General features: G+C 42.2%; 1 protein-coding gene across 1 annotated transcript in view; it reads left to right on the top strand.

The window, feature by feature from the left end:
• Positions 1 to 24,610, top strand: part of med14 (mediator complex subunit 14) — a 78,787-nt gene that overhangs the window by 19,147 nt on the left and 35,030 nt on the right. The window contains exons 9-18 of the mRNA XM_070893434.1: positions 18 to 168; positions 1,016 to 1,127; positions 2,693 to 2,818; positions 4,630 to 4,708; positions 4,869 to 5,028; positions 5,478 to 5,678; positions 16,177 to 16,311; positions 19,743 to 19,819; positions 23,075 to 23,235; positions 24,432 to 24,578. Of these exons, the coding sequence (XP_070749535.1) occupies positions 18 to 168; positions 1,016 to 1,127; positions 2,693 to 2,818; positions 4,630 to 4,708; positions 4,869 to 5,028; positions 5,478 to 5,678; positions 16,177 to 16,311; positions 19,743 to 19,819; positions 23,075 to 23,235; positions 24,432 to 24,578 (1,349 nt within the window). The remainder of the gene's footprint in view (positions 1 to 17; positions 169 to 1,015; positions 1,128 to 2,692; positions 2,819 to 4,629; positions 4,709 to 4,868; positions 5,029 to 5,477; positions 5,679 to 16,176; positions 16,312 to 19,742; positions 19,820 to 23,074; positions 23,236 to 24,431; positions 24,579 to 24,610) is intronic.

Genomic DNA, 24,610 nt, shown 5'->3' with positions numbered 1-24,610 from the left:
ACTTGTTTTGTTTATAGCCAACAGGTCTTGGGAAGAAAGACTGGCAGTGCTTCTGTTCACAAGGTCATGATAAAGATCGATGAGAGTGACTGCTCAAAACCCTTACAAATATCTCATGATCCACCATTACCAGCTGGTGATTCTAAATTAATAGAACGTGCTATGAAGGTAAAATAATGTTAATTTATGAATTCCTGTGATTTATCTACTGTCGGTTACAGTTAGAACCAAAATAATATAATTTCACTTGTTAGCCTGGGTCTTCTAGTGCTCTAGTGTATATATTGTAAATGTGCCTTTAATTTCCTTTGGTATCATACAATATGTATATAAGTGAGTATTTTATACTTTGCATTAGTTTATGGTGCAAAGTATAAAATAAATTTATTCACTGTGATAACAATGATGCCCTTGAAGCAAAACTGTATTTAATCACAGGATTAGTGTCATTTAAACGTAGTATATTGTAATATTGCTTTATTATTAATGCAGCAGTGTGTAAGAATTCTACAGGCTTATTTCTTCTCGCATTTTACTACACACTCCTGTTTTAATGAATCGGGGGCAGGGAGGTTGTGCGGAGGTGATTTGAATATTCTTGGCATCCAGGGCCCCAAGAATTTTCAATCTGGCTCTGGAGTTAATGATAGTGTCCTTTACCATGCAATTGCAGCTTGTGGATGTGATTACTTCCTGATATGGAACCAGTTGGCCCTCTTGCTGCTCCTGCAAATGTCTTAGTGGCCAGTTGAAGTGTTGTTGGTAGGGGCTTTGGAGAGGCATCTTGACATGGAAATGCTACTTTGTCCAAAATGACCTTAATGGGCTGGGAAGCAATGCAAAACATAATTTTTTTTTTTTAAGTTAACACATGAGGAAAAATAAATTCCATTTTCAGTTACTGGATCATTTGCAGTTGTATTGACATTAAATAGATTTCGACAAGTGACTTATTACACAGAGAGTAGTATTGTGTTGATGTTACTATTGTCAATTAATGCTCCCTGTTCCACAGGTTGACCACCTTTCTGTAGAGAAGCTTTTGATTGACAGTGTCCACGCACGTTCCCATCAGAAGCTGCAGGAGCTGAAAGCCATTCTCAAGAGCTACAACCCCAACGATAACTGTATGTTGAGCAATGTGATTTTTGAAAATAAACAGTTTAATTTAAAAAAGGAGGCAGACAAAAAGCAGGAAACTATAGACCAGTTAATCTAACATCTATGGTTGGGAAAATGTTGGAGTCCATTATTAAAGAAGCAGTAGCAGGACATTTGGAAAAGCAAAATTCGGTCAGGCAGAGTCAGCATGGATTTATGAAGGGGAAGTCATGTTTAACAAATTTGCTGGAGTTCTTTGAGGAGGTAACGAACAGGGTGGATAAAGGGGAAATCAGTGAATGTGGTGTATTTGGACTTCCAGAAGGCATTTGACAAGGTGGCACATAAAAGATAAAAGTTCACGGGGTTGGGGGTAATATATTAGCATGGATAGAGGATTGGCTAACTAACAGAAAACAGAGAGTAGGGATAAATGGTTCATTCTCAGGTTAACAACCAGTAACAAGTGGAGTGCTGCAGTAATCGGTGCTGGGACCCCAACTATTTACAATCTATATTAACTACTTGGAAGAAGGGACTGGTGTAACATAGCCAAGTTTGCTGACGATACAAAGATGGGAGGAAAAGCAATGAGTGAGGAGGACACAAAAAATCTGCAAAAGGACATAGACAGGCTAAGTGAGTGGGCAAAAATTTTGCAGATGGAGTATAATGTTGGAAAGTGTGAGGTCATATACTTTGGCAGAAAAAAATCAAAGAGCAAGTTATTACTTAAATGGAGAAAGATTGCAAAGTGCTGCAGTACAGTGGGACCTGGTGGTACTTGTGCATGAAACATAAAAGGATGGTATGAAGGGACAGCAAGTGATCAGGAAGGCCAATGGTATCTTGGCCTTTATTGCAAAGGGGATGGAATATAAAAGCAGGGAAGTCTTACTACAGCTTTATAAGGTATTGGTGAGGCCACACCTGGAATACTGCATGCAGCTTTGGTTTCCATATTTACGAAAGGATATACTTGCTTTGGAGGAAGTTCAAAGAAGGTTCACAAGGTTGATCCCAGAGATGAGGGGGTTGACTTATGAGGAAAGGTTCAGCAGGTTGGGCCTCTGCTCATTGGAATTCAGAAGAATGAGAGGTGATCTTATTGAAACGTATAAGATTATGAGGGGGCTTGACAAGGTGGATGCAGAGAGGATGTTTCCACTGATAGGGGAGACTATAACTAGGGGGCATAATCTTAAAATAAGGGGCCGCCCATTTAAAACTGAGATGAGGAGGAATTTATTTTCTGAGGGTTGTAAATCTGTAGAATTCGCTTCCTCAACGAGCTGTGGAAGCTGGGTCATTGAATGAATTTAAGACAGAGATAGACAGTTTCTTAACCAATAAGGGAATAAGGGGTTATAGGGAAGTGGATCTGAATCCATGATCGGATCAGCCATCATCGTATTAAATGGCGGAGCAGGCTCGAGGGGCCGTGTGGCCTACTCCTGCTCCTATTTCTTATGTTCTTATATTAACTTCTGTAGTCTCTATTTATACCTGTGAATAAATGAACAGAGAAAGAACTAAAAAAAAAACTTCCAAATCGTGATTTTTAAAAAAAATGTTTTTTTTCCCCTTGTAGCCTTTATAGAGACAGCCCTTCCTACGCTGGTTATTCCTATCTTAGAGCCTTGTGGTCGATCTGAGTGTCTTCACATTTTTGTGGATCTGCATTCTGGAATGTTCCAACCTATGTTATATGGAATTGGTAAGTACACAGATCTGTGAAATACTGTCGACCTGAACACACAATAAAATTTAGTTAAAAAAATCTGAGGTATTCTTGTTAGGGGGTGGGGTTTAAGCAGCAGCAGTCTGACAAATGTTATATGTAAGCATTTAATTTTTTTTTAACATAACCAATAAAAATTGCATGTAGAGTGACATTTTGGGGGGAAACCTGAAGAAGTTAGACCAAGTAAACCTATCTTTCATTTAAAAAAAAAAAATAAGTTTCATGTAAGGCAATTGTACAGCTATAACAAGAAAATGCACTTTTAGATGGATCATAGGAAACCGATGCAATAGCAGGGAGGTTTATTCTTTTAACGTCTAATTGAAGCATTTCTTAAAATAAAATGGACATTTAAAGTCTACTATTAAATTTGGGATTGTATTAAGTATAATATTTTCCAAATAAGAGAACTCAGTTTTAGCATCCACCGCTTATTTGTAGATACCTGTAAAAGTAAATTATTTTGCTGACACGTAGGGCTGAACTTTCGGTTGTCTATAGTCTCAGTTAGCGCCCAGAGAGCATGGTAATGTGAGCATTAAAGCTTAGCAACCGGGCTCGTGGCTTTTAGCGCCCTGACGGAAAATTCGTTAGAGGTTTAGCGGAGGCGCAAACCGCTCGTGCCTGGCTGCTGTGATCACACTGATCATGCCGTCAGTCTTGGTGCAACGCCCATGGAGCTAAATTAGATGTGGCCGCCTCATTTAGTGCCCGCCAATAACGATGTCTGGAAAAACAGTTGGTACAGGCTCGCAGAGTCGTTTACTGGTGGCTACTTAAAGGGATGATGAAGTGCTTCCCTCGGAGGTCACAGTCAGTGCACGTGCGTGAGCCTATGAGTTTGTTGTGGCAGACAGACATAACAGTACAGCTTGTAAAAAAAGTGATTTCGAAAACTTTAATGGTGCATTACTATGCAGCGCCTTTATGACACGTTTTTCCCGGGATCTGAATTGGAGATCGGCGCATGCAGATGGGTCGGTTAAATTTAGCGCTGGTATTTTCGTTAGAGCCACCCCACCCCTCTCCCAGGTCAAGTATGTAATGGCTGATTTAGCACCACCTTCAGTGCTTCGCCCAATTCCGACAACTTTTTTGGTAAACTTTTTCAAGGTGCTAAAATTACTGCTCTGCCTGGGTTACCACCCCAACTGAAGCACGACCGAATTTCTCCCCCAAAGCGTTTAACTTGTAAGAATCAGCAGCACTACATTTTGGACTTTGGTGTATAACTTAAAGGAAGATAAGTAGTCAGTTATCTCAATATAAGCTGTTCCTTCCTGTCTCTCAATATATACAACATGGGGGGTGCGGGGTGAAGCATCTGGTAGATGAGCTTCATGTCACTGTTGATTGGCCTGGATGTTGTTCAAGATATATTGAGTGCACAGCAGTGGCCAACCTGTGCTAACATTTCTTAGCTGAAGTCAATTGCCACGAACTGTCAAGAGTGATGTCATCCTATTTTCTGTCCAGTGTTGTAAGCTGTAAAGTAAGAAGCAGATGTCATATCTTTATTGCAGGATTTTTGATGATCTGTGTACCAGTGTGATCTAGAGATTTTGCTGTGAAGATGTTGTAGGTACCCGTGATTTCACACCAATAACTGAAATTAAATCCGCAAACGTGATAAACTCCGCAGCAAGATGACGTGTATATTACATTTTATAGATCTAAATTTTCTTAATTTTGTATGTCCGTTTTCCCTCGTGTTGTCCAATGATGTGTAATTCTTTGCTTGTTTGTTGGTCTTTTAATGTTGTATTTTCATTTCTCTTAATTAGAACAGGCTACATTAGATGATATTGAAAAGTCCATCAATGATGAGATGAAGCGAATTATTCCTTGGCTTCAGCAGCTAAAGTAAGTATGAAGTGACAGTTTGTTCCAAGGTAATAAAGGGAGGAAATAAGAATCTAATTACAAAAGAAATAGAAAAGCTACTCCTTCACATTTGTCCTGTGAAATATGGGCACTATTTGTTCCAATGTAGCCTTAATTTAAAAAAATATTTTCCCTCCAGGTTTTGGCTTGGACAACAACGATGCAAACAGTCTATGAAACACCTTCCCACAGTCTGCAGTGAGACGTTAAATCTTTCAAACTTCTCCTCTCATCCAGTTGGAAACCTCTCAAAACACAAACTATTCATCAAGCTTACACGCCTTCCCCAGTATTATATTGTAAGTTTATTTCATTGATAAAGAATTCTTTGGTTGCAGCTAAACATTATTTAAGAAATATATTTATAGACCTGGAATGCTTAGCAGTAAGAGATTTGTTTGCGGTCATCAGTTAGGTTATTATTTATAAAATAATTGGTTTATTGCAAGTCTATTGCCTTCACTCCTCCCTTCCAAATCATCCTAGGTTATTCACCATTCCCAGGCCAAGAGGGCAAGAAACTGGCATACTTCCAGGCCTCTACTATTGCTATTCTTAACTGCCTGCTTTGAAGTGTACAAGAACAATTGATGGATTTGTCCCTTTCCCAACCACTTGCCTGTTTTGAGTTCAGCAAATATGCCTTTATCTAATTTAAATCAAATGAAATGCTGCTAAAAGTAATGGAATAGTTGTGCATTCTTATTGGACATCACGTAGTGTTAACATCTTTTGTTTGTTCTTTCAGGTTGTGGAAATGTTAGAGAGGCCAGGCTTTCCCATAGAACTACAGTATAAATACCATTTCCTCTCTGTAAGTCAGGGGCTGACTGATCCAGATGATTGTCCTCCCACTGCACTACTTTTGCAACAGTTCAAACCAAACATCGAGGAACTAGTACTGGATGCAAAAACTGGGAAGCAGGCCAAGGCTGGAGACAAGCACAAGGTTTGGATCTTGTATTAAAATGAAGTCTTTAACCATAAAAGTTACAAAATGGATATTAAATGGAATTAATTTTCCTAACTTTTTTTTTACAATTTATAGCGTGCAATTGTGAATTCCTGTTTGTAATTAAATGAGAAAAATATTTTCTTTTATTTAAAATTTTTGTGCTTATGAAAGGATAATGCATATGGTGAATAGAATGTTAAATATGGAATGACTCAAGTGTGTGATTTAAGTTGCAAATACTTTGCAGTCACGTTTTGAAAGCTGCACTATAGAATATTATGTGATGTACAGTGCAGACTTTTAAAAATATTTATTCATTCACTGGATGTGGGTGTCGCTGGCAAGGCCAGTATTTATTGCCCATTCCTAATAGCCCTTGAGGAGATAGGTGGTGAGCTACTGCAGTTGTTGTGGTGAACATACTCTTGCAGTGCTGACTTTGTTGTAGCAGTTTGGTATAACTGAGTGACTTGCTCGGCCATTTCAGAGGGCAGTTAAGAGTCAACCACGTTACTGTGGGTCTGGAGTCACATATAGGCCAGACCAGGTAAGGACGGCAAGTTTTCTTCCCTGAAGGACATTAGTGAACTAGACGGGTTTTTATGACAATCCGGTAGTTTCATGGCCACCATTACTGGTACTAGCTTTTTCATTCCGGATTTATTTAATTAACTGAATTTAAATTCCCCAGCTGCCGTGGTGGGATTTGAACTCCCGTCTCCGGATTATTAGTCCAGGCTTCTGGATTACAAGTCCAGTAACATAACCACTATGCTTAAGTGTTTCCCTAAGTTTGTATCCGATTTCAACTCTTGAAAAGTATGAAAGAAATAAGTTTTAAAGCATAAGGCCAACTTTAAGCAACTTTTGGTATGTTACAATGTGTCTGCTAGAAACAGAATAGCATCTGTAATATTTTTACCACAGCAAATTTAGAGGCAGTTGTCTGTTGGGAATATTTGGTTGTATTTTGTTTCGAGTGCTGAAGGTGATTCTTTTATGATTCGGGTGGACTGCAAATAGGACTTGTAAACTTTATATATTCTGCTTAGTTTTTTGGATCCAAGTTAATAGGAATTGGAGCTCAAGAGTGAAGTGATGGAAAAGAAAAAATTTGTAAATCATAGTGCTGTATCAGTTTCTCAATGTTCCAACGCACTTTTCATGCAATTAATTATTGTCAAGCAGTCACTGTTGCTATGTTGGTAAATATGGCAGCCAATTTGTGCACAGCAAGTTACAATAAACAGCAATAAGATCAATAACCAGTTAACTTTTTTGATATTAGTTAAAGGAAGAACTTTGGACAGGACAGTAGGAGAACTCCATACTTTTCAGAAAAAAGCCACTTGGTCAATAGTATCCATTTGAGCAGGATTAAAGTCTCGTTGAAATCGCGACCTCCGATAAACGACTCCGACACCTTCAGCTCCGGCGGAAGTTTCTTTTAATTTACTTGCTAGCAAGGGAAAGGTCACACTCAGTCAATGGCTAAGTGAACACCTCCGAAATGGTACAATTTCACGAGATATTTATACAGTAAAACCCAAGTTATGGCCTCTCCCTGTGTATTGGCTCTGTCTCGCAGTCAGTGAATACAGATAAAGAGTTAATTACGACATCCTTGTCCTGACATGGTTTCCAGATATTTCCTTTTGTCAGGGTTATTAGTTGGCCAGTCGACCATCACTCGATGAGAGTGTGGTAATGAACTATTACCTGCCTTGCATTGTGTCAGGATGGTCCAGTTTCCTGGTAAGTTATCTTTTTGCATCAAATGGATGAGGTCTCCACAAGAGATAATGGCTGGTGGTTTGAGTACTTTGAAAAGGGTGGGGTGGAGTGGAACTGGTGTTGTATAGACAATAGGAGAGCACCATGGTTGGGGGGGGGGGGGGTACTTGTCTCAGCAGGACTTGCCTCCTAGCTGTCTGGTGGCTATCAGCCATTTCAAGCCAGGTTTAGTTGTTTATGCAAACCGACTGCTTTATGCAGAAATTTCTGGAAGGACCAGGACTCCATTTTGTTATATATTGCAAAGGGCACAAAAATACCGTGTGGTATCAGCTTAGATAAAAATACATTTCCACAGCTGGTGCCTCTGACAATGCAACACTCCCTCAGTATCAATGTAGCTTATATGCTGACATTTTGGAATGGGGCTTGAACCCAGAAATGTCCCAGATGTGAAAGTGCTATCAATTGAGCCGAGCTCGAGGAAAATCATAACTACAAAACACTCTGACAGAAGGAATAATATAAAGCTGAGAATTTCTGATGAGGGCTGAAGAGGTGCATCTGCGGCAATACTGCTACTAAAAAGAAAGGGCAGGTAAGCGGAACAGCCCCGAGGACCTATACAACTCAGCAAAAAAACCCGATTTTTGTGGTTCAAGATGACTATAATTGACTTGCCTTATGGTGAAAGAGAGGAGGGGTGTGTGACTAACTGAGTAACTCTTTCTCCGGCTGGTACAGGCACGATGGCTGAATGGCCTCCTTCTGTGCTGCTGGATTCTATGGGCCCAAGTTTCGGGCCGTGCCTGGATGCCCGTTTTTCGCGCCACAATGTGCGCCTAAAAAAAACCTCACCTATTCTCCGGCTCCCCGCAGGCCCTCTGGAGCTGGGCGTGGCGCAGCGCAAGCTGTGGGGGGGCGGAGCCAGGTCCCTGCACTGAAAACAGTGCCGGGACCTCTGCACATGCGCGCTACAGTGGCCGCACATGTGCAGTAGCTCCAGGCGCCCGAAACTGTGTGGGAGGGGCCCGAAGCACGCAGCCCCCAGCCTTGGCCGAATGGCCTCAGTGGGGCTGCGTGGATAAGGCTCACCTCCCACCCGACCCGACCCAACTTGACTCCCGCTTCCCGGACCCGACCCGACCTCTGCCCCCCACCCCCGTGACTCCACCCCCGCCCGACCTCCGCGACTAACTTTTCTCCCCCTGATCTCCGCGACACCCCACCCCGACGCCACCTACCTGTAAATCCGGCCCGGCCGTTCAGCCTCCTTCCCTCCTCTTTTTCTTTTTCCTCTTCCTCTTCCTCTTCCTCTTCCTCTTCCTCTTCCTCTTCCTCTCTCCTCGCTGTCAGAAACACAGAGAGATAGAGACAGACACACTGGGGGGGCTGCAGTCGGTAAGTAGAAAATGTTTTATTTATTGATTTAAAATTAAAAAAAAATTTTTTTTTGATTGATTTATTGGTTGATTTATTGATGTATTTATCATTTATTATTGATGATGGCTCTTTATTTGTAAAACTGAAGTGTTTAATGTTTGTAAACTTCCCTTTTTAACGCCCCCCCCCCCCCACCATTCCCTACGCCTGATTTTCTAAGTGTAGACAAGGTTTTTCTGAGCATACAAAAATCTACACTTACTCCATTCTAAGTTAGTTTGGAGTATGTTTTCACTGCCTAAACTTTCAAAACTGGCGTAAGTGGCCGGACACGCCCCCTTTTGAAAAAAAAATCTGTTCCAAACTGAAACTGTTCTAAATGACTAGAACTGGAGCAAACTAAATGCCGAGAATTGCATATTCTAAGATACTCCATTCTAAACCAGTTGCTCCAAAAAAACAGGAGCAACTCAGGCCGAAACTTGGCCCCAACGAGTCTAAGATGTCTGTGATCTTCTTCTCTGAGAAATGCACTGCTACAGTGCTACCCTGTGGTGATTGTTGAGTACTGCAGTTAAAATTGACATCCGTGAGCTTGAGTTCAGTTAATTGACAGTCATCTGTGAACTCGTGGAAGCAAGTCATCCTCGTTCGAGGGTCCGCCTATGATGATGATGAGTGTTAGATGTCATCTTCTGCTCATTGTGCTACCTACAGTTACAATACCATTAGAGTGTTGGAATACTCAGCTTTTTATGTATAATAGGTACATCTTTTAACTTTGGGGCCTGCCTAAACTTGTTTTCGTGCTTCTGAAGGAGCAGATTTTCGCCTGCCCAAGATCAGTACCCCTTTGGCTAGCCCTTGCGTACCACCTCAGTAGAAATCTCTTTCTCTTTCTCCTCCCTCTTAACCAGAGGGAAATACTGCCACCTGTAAAGGCGCATACGAAACTGAGTGGTTTCAGGAGAGGAAATTGTAAATCTCGATGGTGCTACATTTTAGTGCTCAGAACTGCGATATCCAATCCCTTTTTGATGGCTGGTAAAGTGGACGTGCTGCTGAATGAGATTGATATTCCAGGGTACTCGATCCGGAAGACATCAGTGGACTGTGTGCATCTTGGGTGATGGCAGCCAAGCTCAAGTCTATACAGTACTTGCAAGACCTGAAAACAGCAAGTCATTACTCTTTGAGGAATGTGGCTTGATAAGATTAACAAATAGTACTGTTTATCAGGTCAAAGGCATTAACACTGCACTATGGAATGTTTGTTGCCTGTCAACTTGTTACCTTGCCATGGGTAAGCAGTAAATGTGTATCACACAGCCTCCGACCCTTTCATTATCTCAAGTATACCCATATTTCATGGTCTACATCCAAATTCAGTTGGTTGATGCTTCCTTTCTACAATGAAGGTGACATGTGCTATCTCATAAACAAAGCTTGTGTCATTTGCTTTTTGCATCTATGGTGTCCAACTGACTTGTGTGGCTAATGTCACCTGACTTGGAAAGATAAGATGGTGTAAATGTTTAATGCAGTAGTGACCTTCACTCCCACAGGGAGAGCTATTCCTGTATTGGAAATTGTTTGCAGGTTTGAAGTAATCGGACAACCTTGTGAACATGGGCATTCGGACTCCCCCAAAAGAGTATGAAATCCTTCGGGATTCTCACGAAAAAGGAGGGCGCCGATAATACAATGGAACCATTCACGGGACCTCTTGGGGAAATATGGCCATACCACACCTGCTAGAGAAGTGAATGTACCAAAGACAGGGTTCTTCTCAAGCCTAGGAAGGGGAGTAAATGAGGGCTTTGGGGTAAATAGTGTCTGAAGTGTAAGCGCACCTACCTTTCTTGTCCCCTCATGAAGTGAGGATCGTCCTCCAGATTATATATTGTCATTGAAACCCTAAAAGGAATTCCCATTCTGTGCACTTTGCTTGCTGCAGGAGAAGAAGTGGTAAATAAAATTATTGAATTCAAAAACTCGCACATAACAGGAACTAAACCACCAATAAAAATGCTGATAAGACTATAATAACCTAAAAATTATCAAACTTTCCAAACAAAACTGCTAACTCCAACACGTCTTGAAGTCAGCAGTTAATCTGTTATGTGTCTGTTTTATATGGGCGATTTTATAAAGTGAAAATAATTTTTGATAGTGATGAGGCCTATGCTTTCTCTGCCATTACTCGTAACTGTTCACACGCTGATTTCTGAAAGGGTCAATCGAAGAGGTGGCAGACTAACGCGGAGACAGAGGAGGTGAGCGTACAGCCGAAGAAGGTACAAAGAAACGCAATCTTACCTCAACTTGTCTGAAAACGTATGTCTTAGGAGGCTTTGCTTCCGGAAGGAGGTCATCGATGAGATTTGCTATCTCATCAAGGGGGACTTGCAGCCTTCCAGTACCATCAGAACCACACTGCCTGTTGAGGTGAAGGTTATTGCGGCACTATCCTTCTACACGTCGGGATCCTTTCAGGCTTCAGCTGGCGACATCTGTGGTATCTCTCAGCACGCCACACATTGCTGCATTCGGCAGGTGACTGAAGCCCTTTACGCTCGCAGGATGGACTTTATAAACTTCCCTATGACCAGGGAGGCACAGACCGGGAGGGCTTTGGGTTTCTTGAGAATAGCAAACTTCCCCAAGGTGCAGGGAGCAATAGATGCCACGCACATTGCCCTGAAAGCCCCTTTACAGAACGTGGAGCTATTTCGTAACAGAAAGGGATTCCACTCCTTGAATGTGCAGCTTGTTGTCGACCACAACCAAATAATCAATGCAGCAAATGCCACATTTCCTGGCAGCATCCATGATGCACACATCCTACGTGAGAGTGCTATCCCTGACCTGTTTGTCACTCAGCCAGAAGGTCACAGTTGGATGCTGGGGGATAAAGATATGTCCCCACTGCGTAATCCCATCACTGAAGCAGAGAAAGGTTACAACGAAAGCCACACAGCGACACGCAACATCGTCGAAAAGACAATTGGAGCTCTAAAGCAGCGCTTCAGATGCCTGGATCACTCTGGTGCAAGCCTACAATACCACCCTGATCAGGTCGCTGAGCTTATTGTGGTGTGTTGCATGCTGCATAATCTAGCTACAAGGAGAGGACAACTAATGCCAGATGGGGCTTGCAGGTCCACCTCCAGAAGGAGGGGAGATGGCAGAGCCAGCCGGCGAGGAGCAAGAGGAGGCTGGTGAGGACCTCTGGGAGGGCAATCAGCCTGGTGATCTAGCCATGGCCCCCCCTCCCCCCCTCGGAAGACCAGCACTCTGTGGGAGTTATGCGGCTGCTAAGCTGTTGCGTTAGCAACTCATTTATGAATGCTTTGCATGAACTTATATTGTTAAACAAAAGTTGCATTTGCGTTGTTACGTTTTTGCCTTGTCTGGACTGCCCTGTCCATTGTTGTACAACATTTGCATTAATGCTTAACTTAAATAAACTTATGTTATTATAAGAGAATGCAGAACAATTGTTAAAATGTTCAATTTTTAAAATGTTTAACTTAACTATAAGAAAATGCACAACAATTGTTAAATTCAGTAAAAAAAATTATTTCAAACAACAAATTTTTAATTTTTTTATCACCCAATTTCCGCCCCACCCCCCAACAATGAACGCACATTAGCAGCAACAAATTAACTCTAAATAATTTAACATCAACATGTACTAGAAAAAATTTAACATGAATATAGCAAAAACAAACCCCTCCCAACCTGTGGCCACATTTCCCTCCAGGTCCTTTACCACCCCGTGATTTAACACCACCCGCCCGTTTTGGTCCACGCAAACCGAGATGACGCTGGCGTGCAGCGGGCGACAGCAAGACTTCCTGCCACGGTGGAGGTGTTGGAATGGAAGACGAAGCTGGCTGTTCGTCTTCCGAGTCAAGAGGAAGTGTATCCTCCGTACTCGATTGAGTGCTCGGGGTTGTACTCTGACCCAACACGACACCTTGGGGTGCAGCGCCGTGTTCAGCCAGCAGCGCATGCCGAAGGGCATTGGTTGCGGTGGTCTGCTCACGCATCTCTTCTAGTGTCTGCCTTGCTAACTCCACTTGCATAGCAGACACCTGGGAGAAGTCAGGCGCAAACTGAGTAAACCCCTGGAGAAGCTCGCGACCTATTGCGACCTTCTCCGAGCACAGGCAGCTCAAGCCCTCCAACTGACCATCCGAGGAAGGCGATGGCTGACCTCGCTGACCCGGCCTTTGTGCACGCCGATCCCACGATGCGATGCGCCTTGGCGTTGCCGGCTGCACACCGCTTGGTCCTGGTGCCTCTTCTATCCCAAATGAGATGACTGCAGGTTCATCCCCCCCCCCTCCCCTCCACAACTGTCTGCTGCTGGTGCTCCTCCTCCTCTTCCTCCTCGAGCTCAGTGGTGGTGATAGTGTTGTCGAGCTCGTCCTCCTGCTCTTCAGCAGGCGCTGGTTGCATCTCGACCAGCCTCTCAGGATGACCTTATTACAGAGCTTATCAGAACATAACGGTGTACATTAACGAGAGACATTACATTTCACTACCCCAGAAAGCTGTAGCGACTGCATCCCCTGCTTATGCTCAAAGGCTGCATGCATGACATGACATGACGACATTCGTATATTGCATTATAATTACAGGACATTACATTACTCACGAGACGCATAGCTAGGCTCCGCCACACCATGGGTGATGGCTGAACGAGTTTCGTGGCCCACGAGCATGGTTGCACGCAATTCGAGGTCCATCAGCTGTTGCAGCTGAGCAGAACCCTCCCCCCCACTCGGTGCGCCTCTGCTCAGCCCGATTGATTGATATCTTCTGCAAACGAGAAGAGAGTATAGCATAAGCTAATTGACGAGATAGTATCGGAGTCACAACAGCTTAAAATGTTACATGCTACAGCTTGACACCTATACATTTCTCTATACTGCAGCAGCCAGAGTAAAGCTCCCTCCACACTCCCAGGGCAACTGCAGCATAGGGTTACATACAGAGTAAAGCTCCCTCCGCACTGTCCTGTTCGGATCTTGACGTGGAATTAATGTAAAACATTTATGAATAAACAAAATAAATTCAATACAGGAGATTCATTATTATAATTAAAATTTGCATCAGTACAATATAAAATGCAACTTACTCTTGCTGCAGCTACCAAGCTGTTCCAGCGTTTCTGGCACTGGTCCGACCCCCTCGCCTCGGAGGGCACCACGTCTGTGATCTCGGCCCCAATTTTTTTATAACCTTGGTGGGGGTTTCCTGTGCGCACCCCGAGTCAGTTCGCCCCACCAGGAATGAACCTTGTTGACTTGGGCCTCATTGGCCTCATCACTATAAAGGGCTTCACCCTCTTCTTGGTACATCAGTCATTGAAAGTAGGCATGCAGGTACAGCAGGCAGTAAAGAAAGCAAATGGCATGTTGGCCTTCATAGCGAGAGGATTTTGAGTATAGGAGCTGGGAGATCTTGCTGCAGTTGTACAGGGCCTTGGTGAGGCCACACCTTGAATATTGTGTACAGTTTTGGTCTCCTAATCTGAGGAAGGACATTCTTGCTATTGAGAGAGTGCAGCGAAGGTTCACCAGACTGATTCCCGGGATGGCAGGACTGACATATGAAGAAAGACTGGATCGACTAGGCTTATATTCATTGGAATTTAGAAGAATGAGAGGGGATCTCATAGAAACATATAAAATTCTGACAGGATTGTACAGGTTAGATGCAGGAAGAATGTTCCTGATGTTGGGGGAGTCCAGAACCAGGGGTCACAGTCTAAGGATAAGGGGTAAGCCATTTAGGACCGAGATGAGGAGAAACTTCTTCACTCAGAGAATTGTGAACCTGTGGAATTCTCTACCACAGAAAGTTGTTGAGTCCAGTTCGTTGGATATATTCAAAAGGGAGTTAGATGTGGCCCTTACGGCTAAAGGGATCAGGGGGTATGGAGAGAAGGCAGAAGTGGGGTACTGAAGTTGCATAATCAGCCATGATCATATTGAATGGTGGTGCAGGCTCGAAGGGCCGAATGGCCTGCTCTTGCACCTATTTTCTATGTTTTCCTCTCCCCCCTCAGCTTCTTGATGGGTTTCCGATATTTTATAACTTTTTTAATCGTTTTTTTTGTTGATCTCTCCTCTCTTTCACTTTATCTTTCGTCTCTGCTTTCTTCCTCTCTCGCTCTCGCTCTCTTGCGCTCTCTCTCTCTGCCCCTCCCTGTGCCCATGTGTGGATGACCCCTGACCTCCAGAAACACAGGAAAGCCAGTCAAGAAAAGAAAAAAATCGTATGCGCAGTAGACCATTGCAAGGGAAGCTTTGGCCTTCCACATCGCTGGCTGTTCGATGGCCGAACGTCACATCGCCGACCTTTCGCATCGCCCATTTCACATTGCTGACCTATCGCCGAGTGGAAAATCAGTATCCAAAAATGGGCTATGTCACAGCGATCAGTAAGGCTGAGACATCGAACATCGCTGGTCCATTGCCCATTTTTTGGGTGATAGACAGCAAAGTGGAAAGTCTAGCCCATGAACTTGGAAGCTTGGCTAGCAGTTGAATAGGACAGCAAGATTGCGAACAACCTGGTTCAGCCTGAGTCAATGGCTGGGGAGGGGGCCGAATCACTGACATTCTTTTTTCTCTCCATCGCTTTTTCCCTGGTTCTCGTCATCTGTGACATCTCCCAGTTCTGGTGAAAGGTCATTGACCTGAAAAGTTAACCCTACCTTCCTCTCCCCACTGCTGCTGCCTGACTGGCTGAGTGTTGCCAGCGTTTTTTATTTTAATATAATATTTCCTGCATCTGCAGTGTTTTGCATTTGGTTATCTTTTCCCTCCAGGATGACTCTTGAATAATAGATAGCAAGGTTGAGGGAGTGGCTATGAATATGGGTAGGAGATTTAATATGTAAGAAGAAATTTCGGCAGGATGGAAAACGCAATGGATTCCGAGGACAAGGCAAGCTAAGATAAAGATTGAAATCACTGGGGATGAGTCACTCAATGCAGAGGCTGAGGGAGGATATCTTGGTGAAAAACTTGAAGTGGGGCTTGGGAGGTCAGTGGATGAGTATTTTAAATGAGTGGGGTGGAACAAGGTGAGGTGCTCAAAGGAGGAGACAGTACCTCCACCTCAGCAAACACTAATGCATTCCACAAAGCAAAGCTCAGTCGGGGGGGAGAGACCAGGGTGTGTCTTGGTGGAATGACCCTCCAAGCCTTCACAGTCGATTCTATGATGCGTGCTCAAGACCTGTGATGCTCCATGCTGCAAGCCAGTGCTTTGCAAAATTTGCCGGTAGAAAGTTTGACCTGCTAAGGTTTTTTTTAAAACCCTCTGATCATTGACAAATGTGTTTATATTGTAGCTGTCTGCTGATCAAGGACCTACAGAATCTAAGAAACCCAGGAGAACAGGGGAAATGTGTGCCTTTAATAAAGTCCTAGCACACCTAGTAGCTATGTGTGACACAAACATGCCATTTATTGGACTTCGTTGTGAGGTAAGGAGTTTTGGAATTTTTTTTAATGTCACAAATCTCTCTCGAATAGCACATTATATTCAGTCTTTATTGAAAACATGTACGTTATGATATACCTTGCCAGTCCCTGTTTCTCAGTGAGTCAGATTTCCATTATATTGACTCAAGCTAAAACAGACTGTTCGCAACCTTGGTGTCATATTTGACCCTGAAATGAGCTCTCGACCACATATCCGTAGCATAACTAAGACCGCTTATTTCTATGTCCGTAACATCGCCCATTTCTGCCCTTGCCTCAGCTCATCCGCTGCTATAGCCCTCATCCATGGCTTTGTTACCTCTAGACTTGACTATTCCAATGCACTCCTGGTTGGCTTCCCACATTCTACCCTGTGTAAACTAGAGGTCATTCAAAACTTGGCTGCCCATGTCCTAACTCTCTCCCAGTCCCGCTCACCCATCACCTCGGTGCTCGCTGACCTACATTGGCTCCCCGGTTAAGCAATATCTCGATTTCAAAATTCTCATCCTTTGTTTTCAAATCCCTTTATGTCTTCGCCCCTCCCTATCTCTGCAACCTCCTCCAGCCCTGCAACCATCCCTGATTATAATCACTCAACCATTGGTGGCTGTGCCTTCTGTTGCCCAGGCCCTAATCTCTGGAATTCTCTCCCTAAACCTCTCCACCTCTACCTCTCTTTCCTCCTTCAAGGCTCTCCTTGAAACCTACCTCTTTAACCAAGCTTTGACCTGCCCTAATTTCTCTTTATGTGACTCGGTGTCAAATTTTTTGTCTCATAATACTCCTGTGAAGTGCCTTGGGACATTTCACTACATTAATGGTGCTATATAAATACAAATTGTTGTTATACTGCAGAAAAAGTGTGGTAAATGGCCACCAAGGAATAGAAGTGTGCAACGTCAGTGGTTTTGCAAGGTATCTCACTATTGCTTGTCACATTTTGTTTCAACATTTTTCCACCGAAAGGAGTTGGAGAGGAAAAAAAGTGCTAATTTTAAGGGGGTTTTTAATAGCAATGTGAATTCCCATCTGGACAATATAATGTCTTTCATGACGTCTGGATGTCCCAAAGCACTTCACTGCCAGTCAAGTACTTTTTGAAGATTCGCTACAATTGCAGTGTAGGGAAATGCAAATTAAGGTCCCACAAACAACAATGAGATAAATGTTAGATGACACCAAGAAAGACAGTTGAGTGTTTTTTTGGCAGCAGGATGCTGCACAGGCAGGCTTTTGGGTGCAACTGAATGTGATCAGGTATCTGTGGCAGACTCAAATTTGTAACACTGTTAGTTGAAATTAAAAAGTTGTTATAAAGTGGTATACAGTGATGGGGAGTTCATGATCTCCGCTGTCAAAGTGGATACCAGATGCATCTCCTATGCAGCCTCGAGAGATTTGACAGCAGATTGACCTGGTCTGTGGACCAGGACTTACCAGCTTTTTTTCTTTTGTCTAAGACAGAACGCCACTCTTTCATAGCTTTACTTTTGGCAGTTTTATGTGATACTTATCCAAATCTGATGCCAATTGACTTGATCTTGAGCCATTTTAGATCATGTTCAGTGCTCTGAGGATTGCTGAGACATCTTACATGAGCTATTCTATGTTTCTATATATTAAGATTGTTCTGATGCTGCATCAGTAACTCTTACTGCCTGGAATATCCTTTTAATGCTTTTTAAAGCTAAGCTTTTATTTGCCTTTATGGATATTCATATTTTATTTTAATAGACCCCAGTAAGCCGACAGTGACAAAGATGTAATTATTTACAAGTGGATGGTTTTAAAACCAGTATCAGAATTCTGTAGAGTGATAAAGGCATGATATCAGTAATGTAATGGACTCAAATGGCAGAAGTCAATAAGAATTTAATTTTGGCTCACTTGATAAGGATAGCAAATAGCTAAGCTATACAGACCAAAATATTCTAGATTCAGTTCTACGTCTGTGATGAGCTGGGGGTAGCAGAAGAGTTGCTACAATTTGTCTGTGTTTTTTATCCAAGGAGGATCCTCCTGCTGATTGCAAAGCAGTAACTTGCTGGAAAATGCACCTGTGTGTATATCAGGTGAAGTATGGATTGGGCTCATCTGTGACATACTTAAAGTCAAGTAACCTGTTAATACTTGCTGTCTAGGCTCAAACATCAAGAATAGCTACTTGCATGAAGTACTGGAGGATGCCTATGGAACTATACCCAAGCAGCAGTAAATAGCTTCAGCAGATGAGAAAAGGAGAAAATTTAGAAGTGAAATCTGCTAAACCTATTGGCAGAGGTTTACATTTGTATTCCATATTGGTATTTACTGGAATCATGCGTAGAAATTACAACATGGAAACAGACCTTTTGGTCCAACCCGTCCATGTCAGTATTTACCCTCCATACGAGCAAATAATTCTAATCTCATTTATCCACCCTGTTCCCAAATCCCATCAACCGTTTTCTTTCATTCATCTATCAAATCTAGTCTTGAAAATGTTGACATAATTTCTTCTTCAATCACTAATCCTCACCACTCTCTCCTGAGCTCAGTTCTTAATCTCTTACAATTAATCTTGTATCTATGGCCCCTTGTTCTTGACAATCAACTACTGGAGAAAGCCTGCTTCTATCAACCATGTCCCATCCTTTCATAATTTAAAATGCTTATTATATCACCCCATAATCTGCATTCTAATGGAAAAAGGGCAATTTTTTCAAGTATTCCCCCATATTTGTATTTCCTCATACCAGGCAGCATCCGAATGAATCTGCTTTATGCTCCCCAAAGCCTCAATATACTTCCTACAGTGTGGAGCTCAATACTGCACGCAGTACTTTAATAGAAAGAAAGACTTGGATTTATGTAGCGCCTTTCACAACCACAGGACACCTCAAAGCGCTTTACAGCCAATGAAGTTTTATTTTGAAGTGTAGTCACTGCTGTAACGTAATAAACGCGGCAGCGAATTTGTGCACAATCAAGCTCCCATAAACAGCAATGTGATTTGTTGATTAAGGGTTAAATATTGGCCAGGTCACCAAGGATAACTCCCCTGCTCTTCGAAATAGTGCCATGGGATCTTTTACGTCCACCTAACACGGAAAACGGGGCCTCGGTTTAACGCCTCATCTGAAAGACGGCATCTCTGACAGTACAGCACTCTCTCAGCACTACACTGGAATGTCGGCCTAGATTAATGTGCTCAAGTTCCTGGAGTGGGACTTGAACCCACAACCTTCTGACTCAGTGTGCTACCTACAGAGTTGCAGCTGGCACTGCAGCTTGAGGTCTTATTGTGCTCAAGTTAATTTGTACATCTATTACTGTGTAATGAAATGTTCCTAAGTTTATTTATTTAGAGGGCCTAGAAAAATGACTCCGTTTTTGGTGCAGTTGTTTAAAAACAAATTCAGTTGCTAAGTGTGGCGGTATTGTTTTCAAGCTTTCTGCTATGGAGATTCCTCACCAAGGAGTTCAAGTGGAAGGAGACGGCTGCAGTCATGCTATACGCATACTAAGGTAATTTTAAAAACATTTTTCTTCCTTCAACTTTGTGAAATAAGACACTCACGTACATTATATTACTTTCACATGGGAGATGTTACTTTGTTGATTATTCAACAGAATAGGGGGCATTGCACACCCTCTTCTCTCCTCATCTTCCCGCAAAACAAATAACCCATCAAGAACTGATGAAGCAAGTTGGATTTCAATTGTTACTGAAATTTTCATGCTTGATGGTAAACTTCAAAAATTAGGTGAACATTTGTTCACTCTGGATCACAAAATGCATTAACTTCAAGCAGTGGCTTCAATTGTGAAGTTTGGTTGTATTTGATGGATTTGAATTTCAGCTTTGTAGATACATGACCACAGATTTCTCAGTTGCCTAACTCTGCATCAAGCTTCTAAGTTCTGGGCATTATTACTCATCAAACTTCAACTCAAATACTTCAGTCTCATGGTAAATGTGTGACTTCATCAGTTCTCAAAGGATTTTTTGCAACCAGAACCAAAGGAAGAGATGGGATTAAATATTTCAATGTGCAGCAATATATCTTATGAAGTGCAGAGGTAGGTCAGGCCATTTTATTCTTCTAGTCAATCAATCTTTACTGGCACATTTTGCTGTGTGACATGTAGTATCTTAAACACACATATTGTGGACATATCAAAATTAACATTTCGACATACTCCTAAGAAAATAAGTGTCTAAGTGTGGTAAAGGAGCAGAAGGATCTGGGGGTCCAGATACAAATCACTAAAAGTAGCAACGCAGGTTTATAAGGCCAGAAAAAGGCAAACAAAGTGCTGGGGTTCATTTCTAGAGGGATAAAATTGAAACGCAGAGAAGTTATGTTAAATGTATGGAACCTTGGTTGGACCACAATTGGAATACTATGAACAATTCTGGTCTCCATATTACAAAAAAGATATAGCGGCACTGGAGATTTACTAGGACGATACCAAAACTGAGAGGTTATACTATCAAGAAAGATTGAACAGGCTGGGATTCTTTTCTCGAGAAAAGAGAAGGCTGAAGGGTGACCTGTTAGAAGTCTTTAAGATTATGAAAGGGTTTGATAGGGTAGAAACATAGAAACATAGAAAATAGGTGCAGGAGCAGGCCATTCAGCCCTTCTAGCCTGCACCGCCATTCAATGAGTTCATGGCTGAACATGAAACTTCAGTACCCCCTTCCTGCTTTCTCGCCATAACCCTTGATCCCCCGAGTAGTAAGGACTTCATCTAACTCCCTTTTGAATATATTTAGTGAATTGGCCTCAACTACTTTCTGTGGTAGAGAATTCCACAGGTTCACCACTCTCTGGGTGAAGAAGTTTCTCCTCATCTCGGTCCTAAATGGCTTACTCCTTATCCTCAGACTGTGACCCCTGGTTCTGGACTTCCCCAACATTGGGAACATTCTTTCTGCATCTAACCTGTCTAAACCCGTCAGAATTTTAAACGTTTCTATGAGGTCCCCTCTCATTCTTCTGAACTCCAGTGAATACAAGCCCAATTGATCCAATCTTTCTTGATAGGTCAGTCCCGCCATCCCGGGAATCAGTCTGGTGAACCTTCGCTGCACTCCCTCAATAGCAAGAATGTCCTTCCTCAAGTTAGGAGACCAAAACTGTACACAATACTCCAGGTGTGGCCTCACCAAGGCCCTGTACAACTGTAGCAACACCTCCCTGCCCCTGTATTCAAATCCCCTCGCTATGAAGGCCAACATGCCATTTGCTTTCTTAACCGCCTGCTGTACCTGCATGCCAACCTTCAATGACTGATGTACCATGACACCCAGGTCTCGTTGCACCTTCCCTTTTCCTAATCTGTCACCATTCAGATAATAGTCTGTCTCTCTGTTTTTACCACCAAAGTGGATAACCTCACATTTATCCACATTATACTTCATCTGCCATGCATTTGCCCACTCACCTAACCTATCCAAGTCACTCTGCAGCCTAATAGCATCCTCCTCGCAGCTCACACTGCCACCCAACTTAGTATCATCCGCAAATTTGGAGATACTGCATTTAATCCCCTCGTCTAAATCATTAATGTACAATGTAAACAGCTGGGGCCCCAGCACAGAACCTTGCGGCACTCCACTAGTCACTGCCTGCCATTCTGAAAAGTACCCGTTTACTCCTACTCTTTGCTTCCTGTCTGACAACCAGTTCTCAATCCACGTCAGCACACTACCCCCAATCCCATGTGCTTTAACTTTGCACATTAATCTCTTGTGTGGGACCTTGTCGAAAGCCTTCTGAAAGTCCAAATATACCACATCAACTGGTTCTCCTTTGTCCACTTTACTGGAAACATCCTCAAAAAATTCCAGAAGATTTGTCAAGCATGATTTCCCTTTCACAAATCCATGCTGACTTGGACCTATCATGTCACCATTTTCCAGATGCACTGCTATGACATCCTTAATAATTGATTCCATCATTTTACCCACTACTGAGGTCAGGCTGACCGGTCTATAATTCCCTGTTTTCTCTCTCCCTCCTTTTTTAAAAAGTGGGGTTACATTGGCTACCCTCCACTCCATAGGAACTGATCCAGAGTCAATGGAATGTTGGAAAATGACTGTCAATGCAGAGAAGATGTTTCCAACTTGTGGGGGGGATCAGAACTTAGGGCCATAAATATAAGATAGTCACTAATAAATCCAATAGAGAATTCAGGAGAAACTTCATTACCCAGAGAGTGGTTAGAGTGTGGAACTCACTACCACAAGGATTAGCTGAGGTGACTAGCATAGATACATTTAAGGGGAAGCTAGATAAACACATGAGGCAGAAAGGATTAGAAGGATATATTGATGGGGTTCGATGAAGGGTGGGTGGAGGCTTAGTGGAGCATAAACACTGGCATGGACCTGTTGGGCCAAATGTGCTGTTAAAAGATGTAACTATGCAAGATCAACCCTTGCAAAGACCTATAATTGAATCACCACATCCCATTCTCTACTCTTGATGATAAAGCAAAATTAACAATGTTGACATGCTGTCTTTTCTTTTTAACATAACATAATAGTTTGGAATTAGTCAAGTTGTGGATAAATTGATGTTGGAATTTGAACTTGGGGATCTGAAAACGGGAGTCCAGTCTTTTGCTTATGATGTAATTTAAAAAGAAATTAATGGCAGTGTTTAGTTAAGCCAAAAATCTTCCCTTCACATTGTTTTTTTTTGTCTCCACCTCCAGACGATTAAAGATCTTCACCTTTTAACAAAGTGCTTTTTTGTATTTCCACAGGATTCCTCTATGTACAAGTGTCAGTGAGGAAACACAGAAGGCCTTAGACCGATCTTTGTTGGATTGTACTTTCCGATTGCAGGGAAGGAATAATCGGACCTGGGTGGCAGAACTGGTATTTGCCAATTGCCCTCTTAATAGTACTTCTGCCAAAGAGCAAGGTTAGATACTTTTAAACATCCATGTTGGAATATCAATGCCACTTCCCAAACTTCAATTTTTGGATTGTTTTTCTCAGAATGTTCAGAAGTTGTGTACAGGATAAGATACAAAGTGATGAGCATCTCATTGAGAGGTTCAGATGACCTCACATTCCATGTCATGGAAACCAGAGTGGTTTGCTTATCATAAACACAAAAAGCATCACAGCTTTGCAAAGAACTGTTTTTACTCTCAATAATGTACAAGACTTGTGTGGTATTTATGTTGAAGTCATATTAGTGGAGAATTTACTGCTTTATTTGTCACTGATGTTTTTCCTCCATTTTTTGGGGAGTACAAAATTTAAAATACTGATCTGGAAAGCTTTGGTTGCCACTTAAACAAATTCGACCAAATCAAAATGAATCTACCTCGAATGTCCTGAACATCTCACGAAAGCATATAAAATGTCTTACTTCTAAGCACTGTGGTGAATGTGTCCAGACATATATATAGTTTTGTTCAAGGGTGGTGCACAATATTTATTAAAAAAATCAAAAATGTTAATTTTTCAAAGAAATAAATTGGGTTAGAATGTAAACTACTCCATTATACTTAGGTTGACAATCAGACAGTTTTTTAAAGCCAAATTAAGGAAGTAGAACAAAGTTTTAGTTGAGGAAATAACTTTGAGTACATTCAAGCAAATCTGCAGCATCGGTGCAAAGTCGGTGTTTTATTTTGCACCACACTGCCATTATACTGTACAAGCAGCCTGAATCCAGAGTCATGCCCTGACCTGACACCAGAGTGACAAGGAGTGAAGCTCTCTGCACTTCAAAAATGAGGGCCTTGATACCTGATTTACACTTCACAAATTTAGCATTAGTGCAAAGCGGAAACCACGTTGCAAACTTGTAAATGCACCATTAATGACAAATTTCATCTTTACATGTTTGGGATGGAATTAGATTTTGTACAGCAAAAGATAGTAGATATGAACATCTATTTTAGCAATCAAATATTAAAATGTTGTAACGGATGTCTCGCAGTAATCATTGTGCCAGTCTGAGAAGCTGCAGCTGCTAATATGTTCAATCAAAATATGCTGTCTTATGTAATAAAATGTTTGTCATAGTTGACATGAATATTTGGTAGTTCTTGGTAAAATGAATTTCAATAGCTTTTGTCTGTAATTATTTCATTTTGTCTCCAGGTTCAACACGTCATGTCTATCTGACTTATGAAAGCTTATTATCAGAGCCTGTTGGCGGTCGGAAGGTGGTCGAGGCATTCCTAAACGACTGGAATAGCATAGCTAAGCTCTATGACTGTGTTCTAGATTTTGCACGTTCCTTGCCAGGTACTAATCATGATTTCAGATTCTTTTTTTTC

This window comes from Pristiophorus japonicus, chromosome 11 (genome assembly GCF_044704955.1).
Source record: "Pristiophorus japonicus isolate sPriJap1 chromosome 11, sPriJap1.hap1, whole genome shotgun sequence".
Taxonomy (NCBI): Eukaryota; Metazoa; Chordata; class Chondrichthyes; family Pristiophoridae; genus Pristiophorus; species Pristiophorus japonicus.
This window is presented reverse-complemented; position numbering and strand designations above follow the sequence as displayed.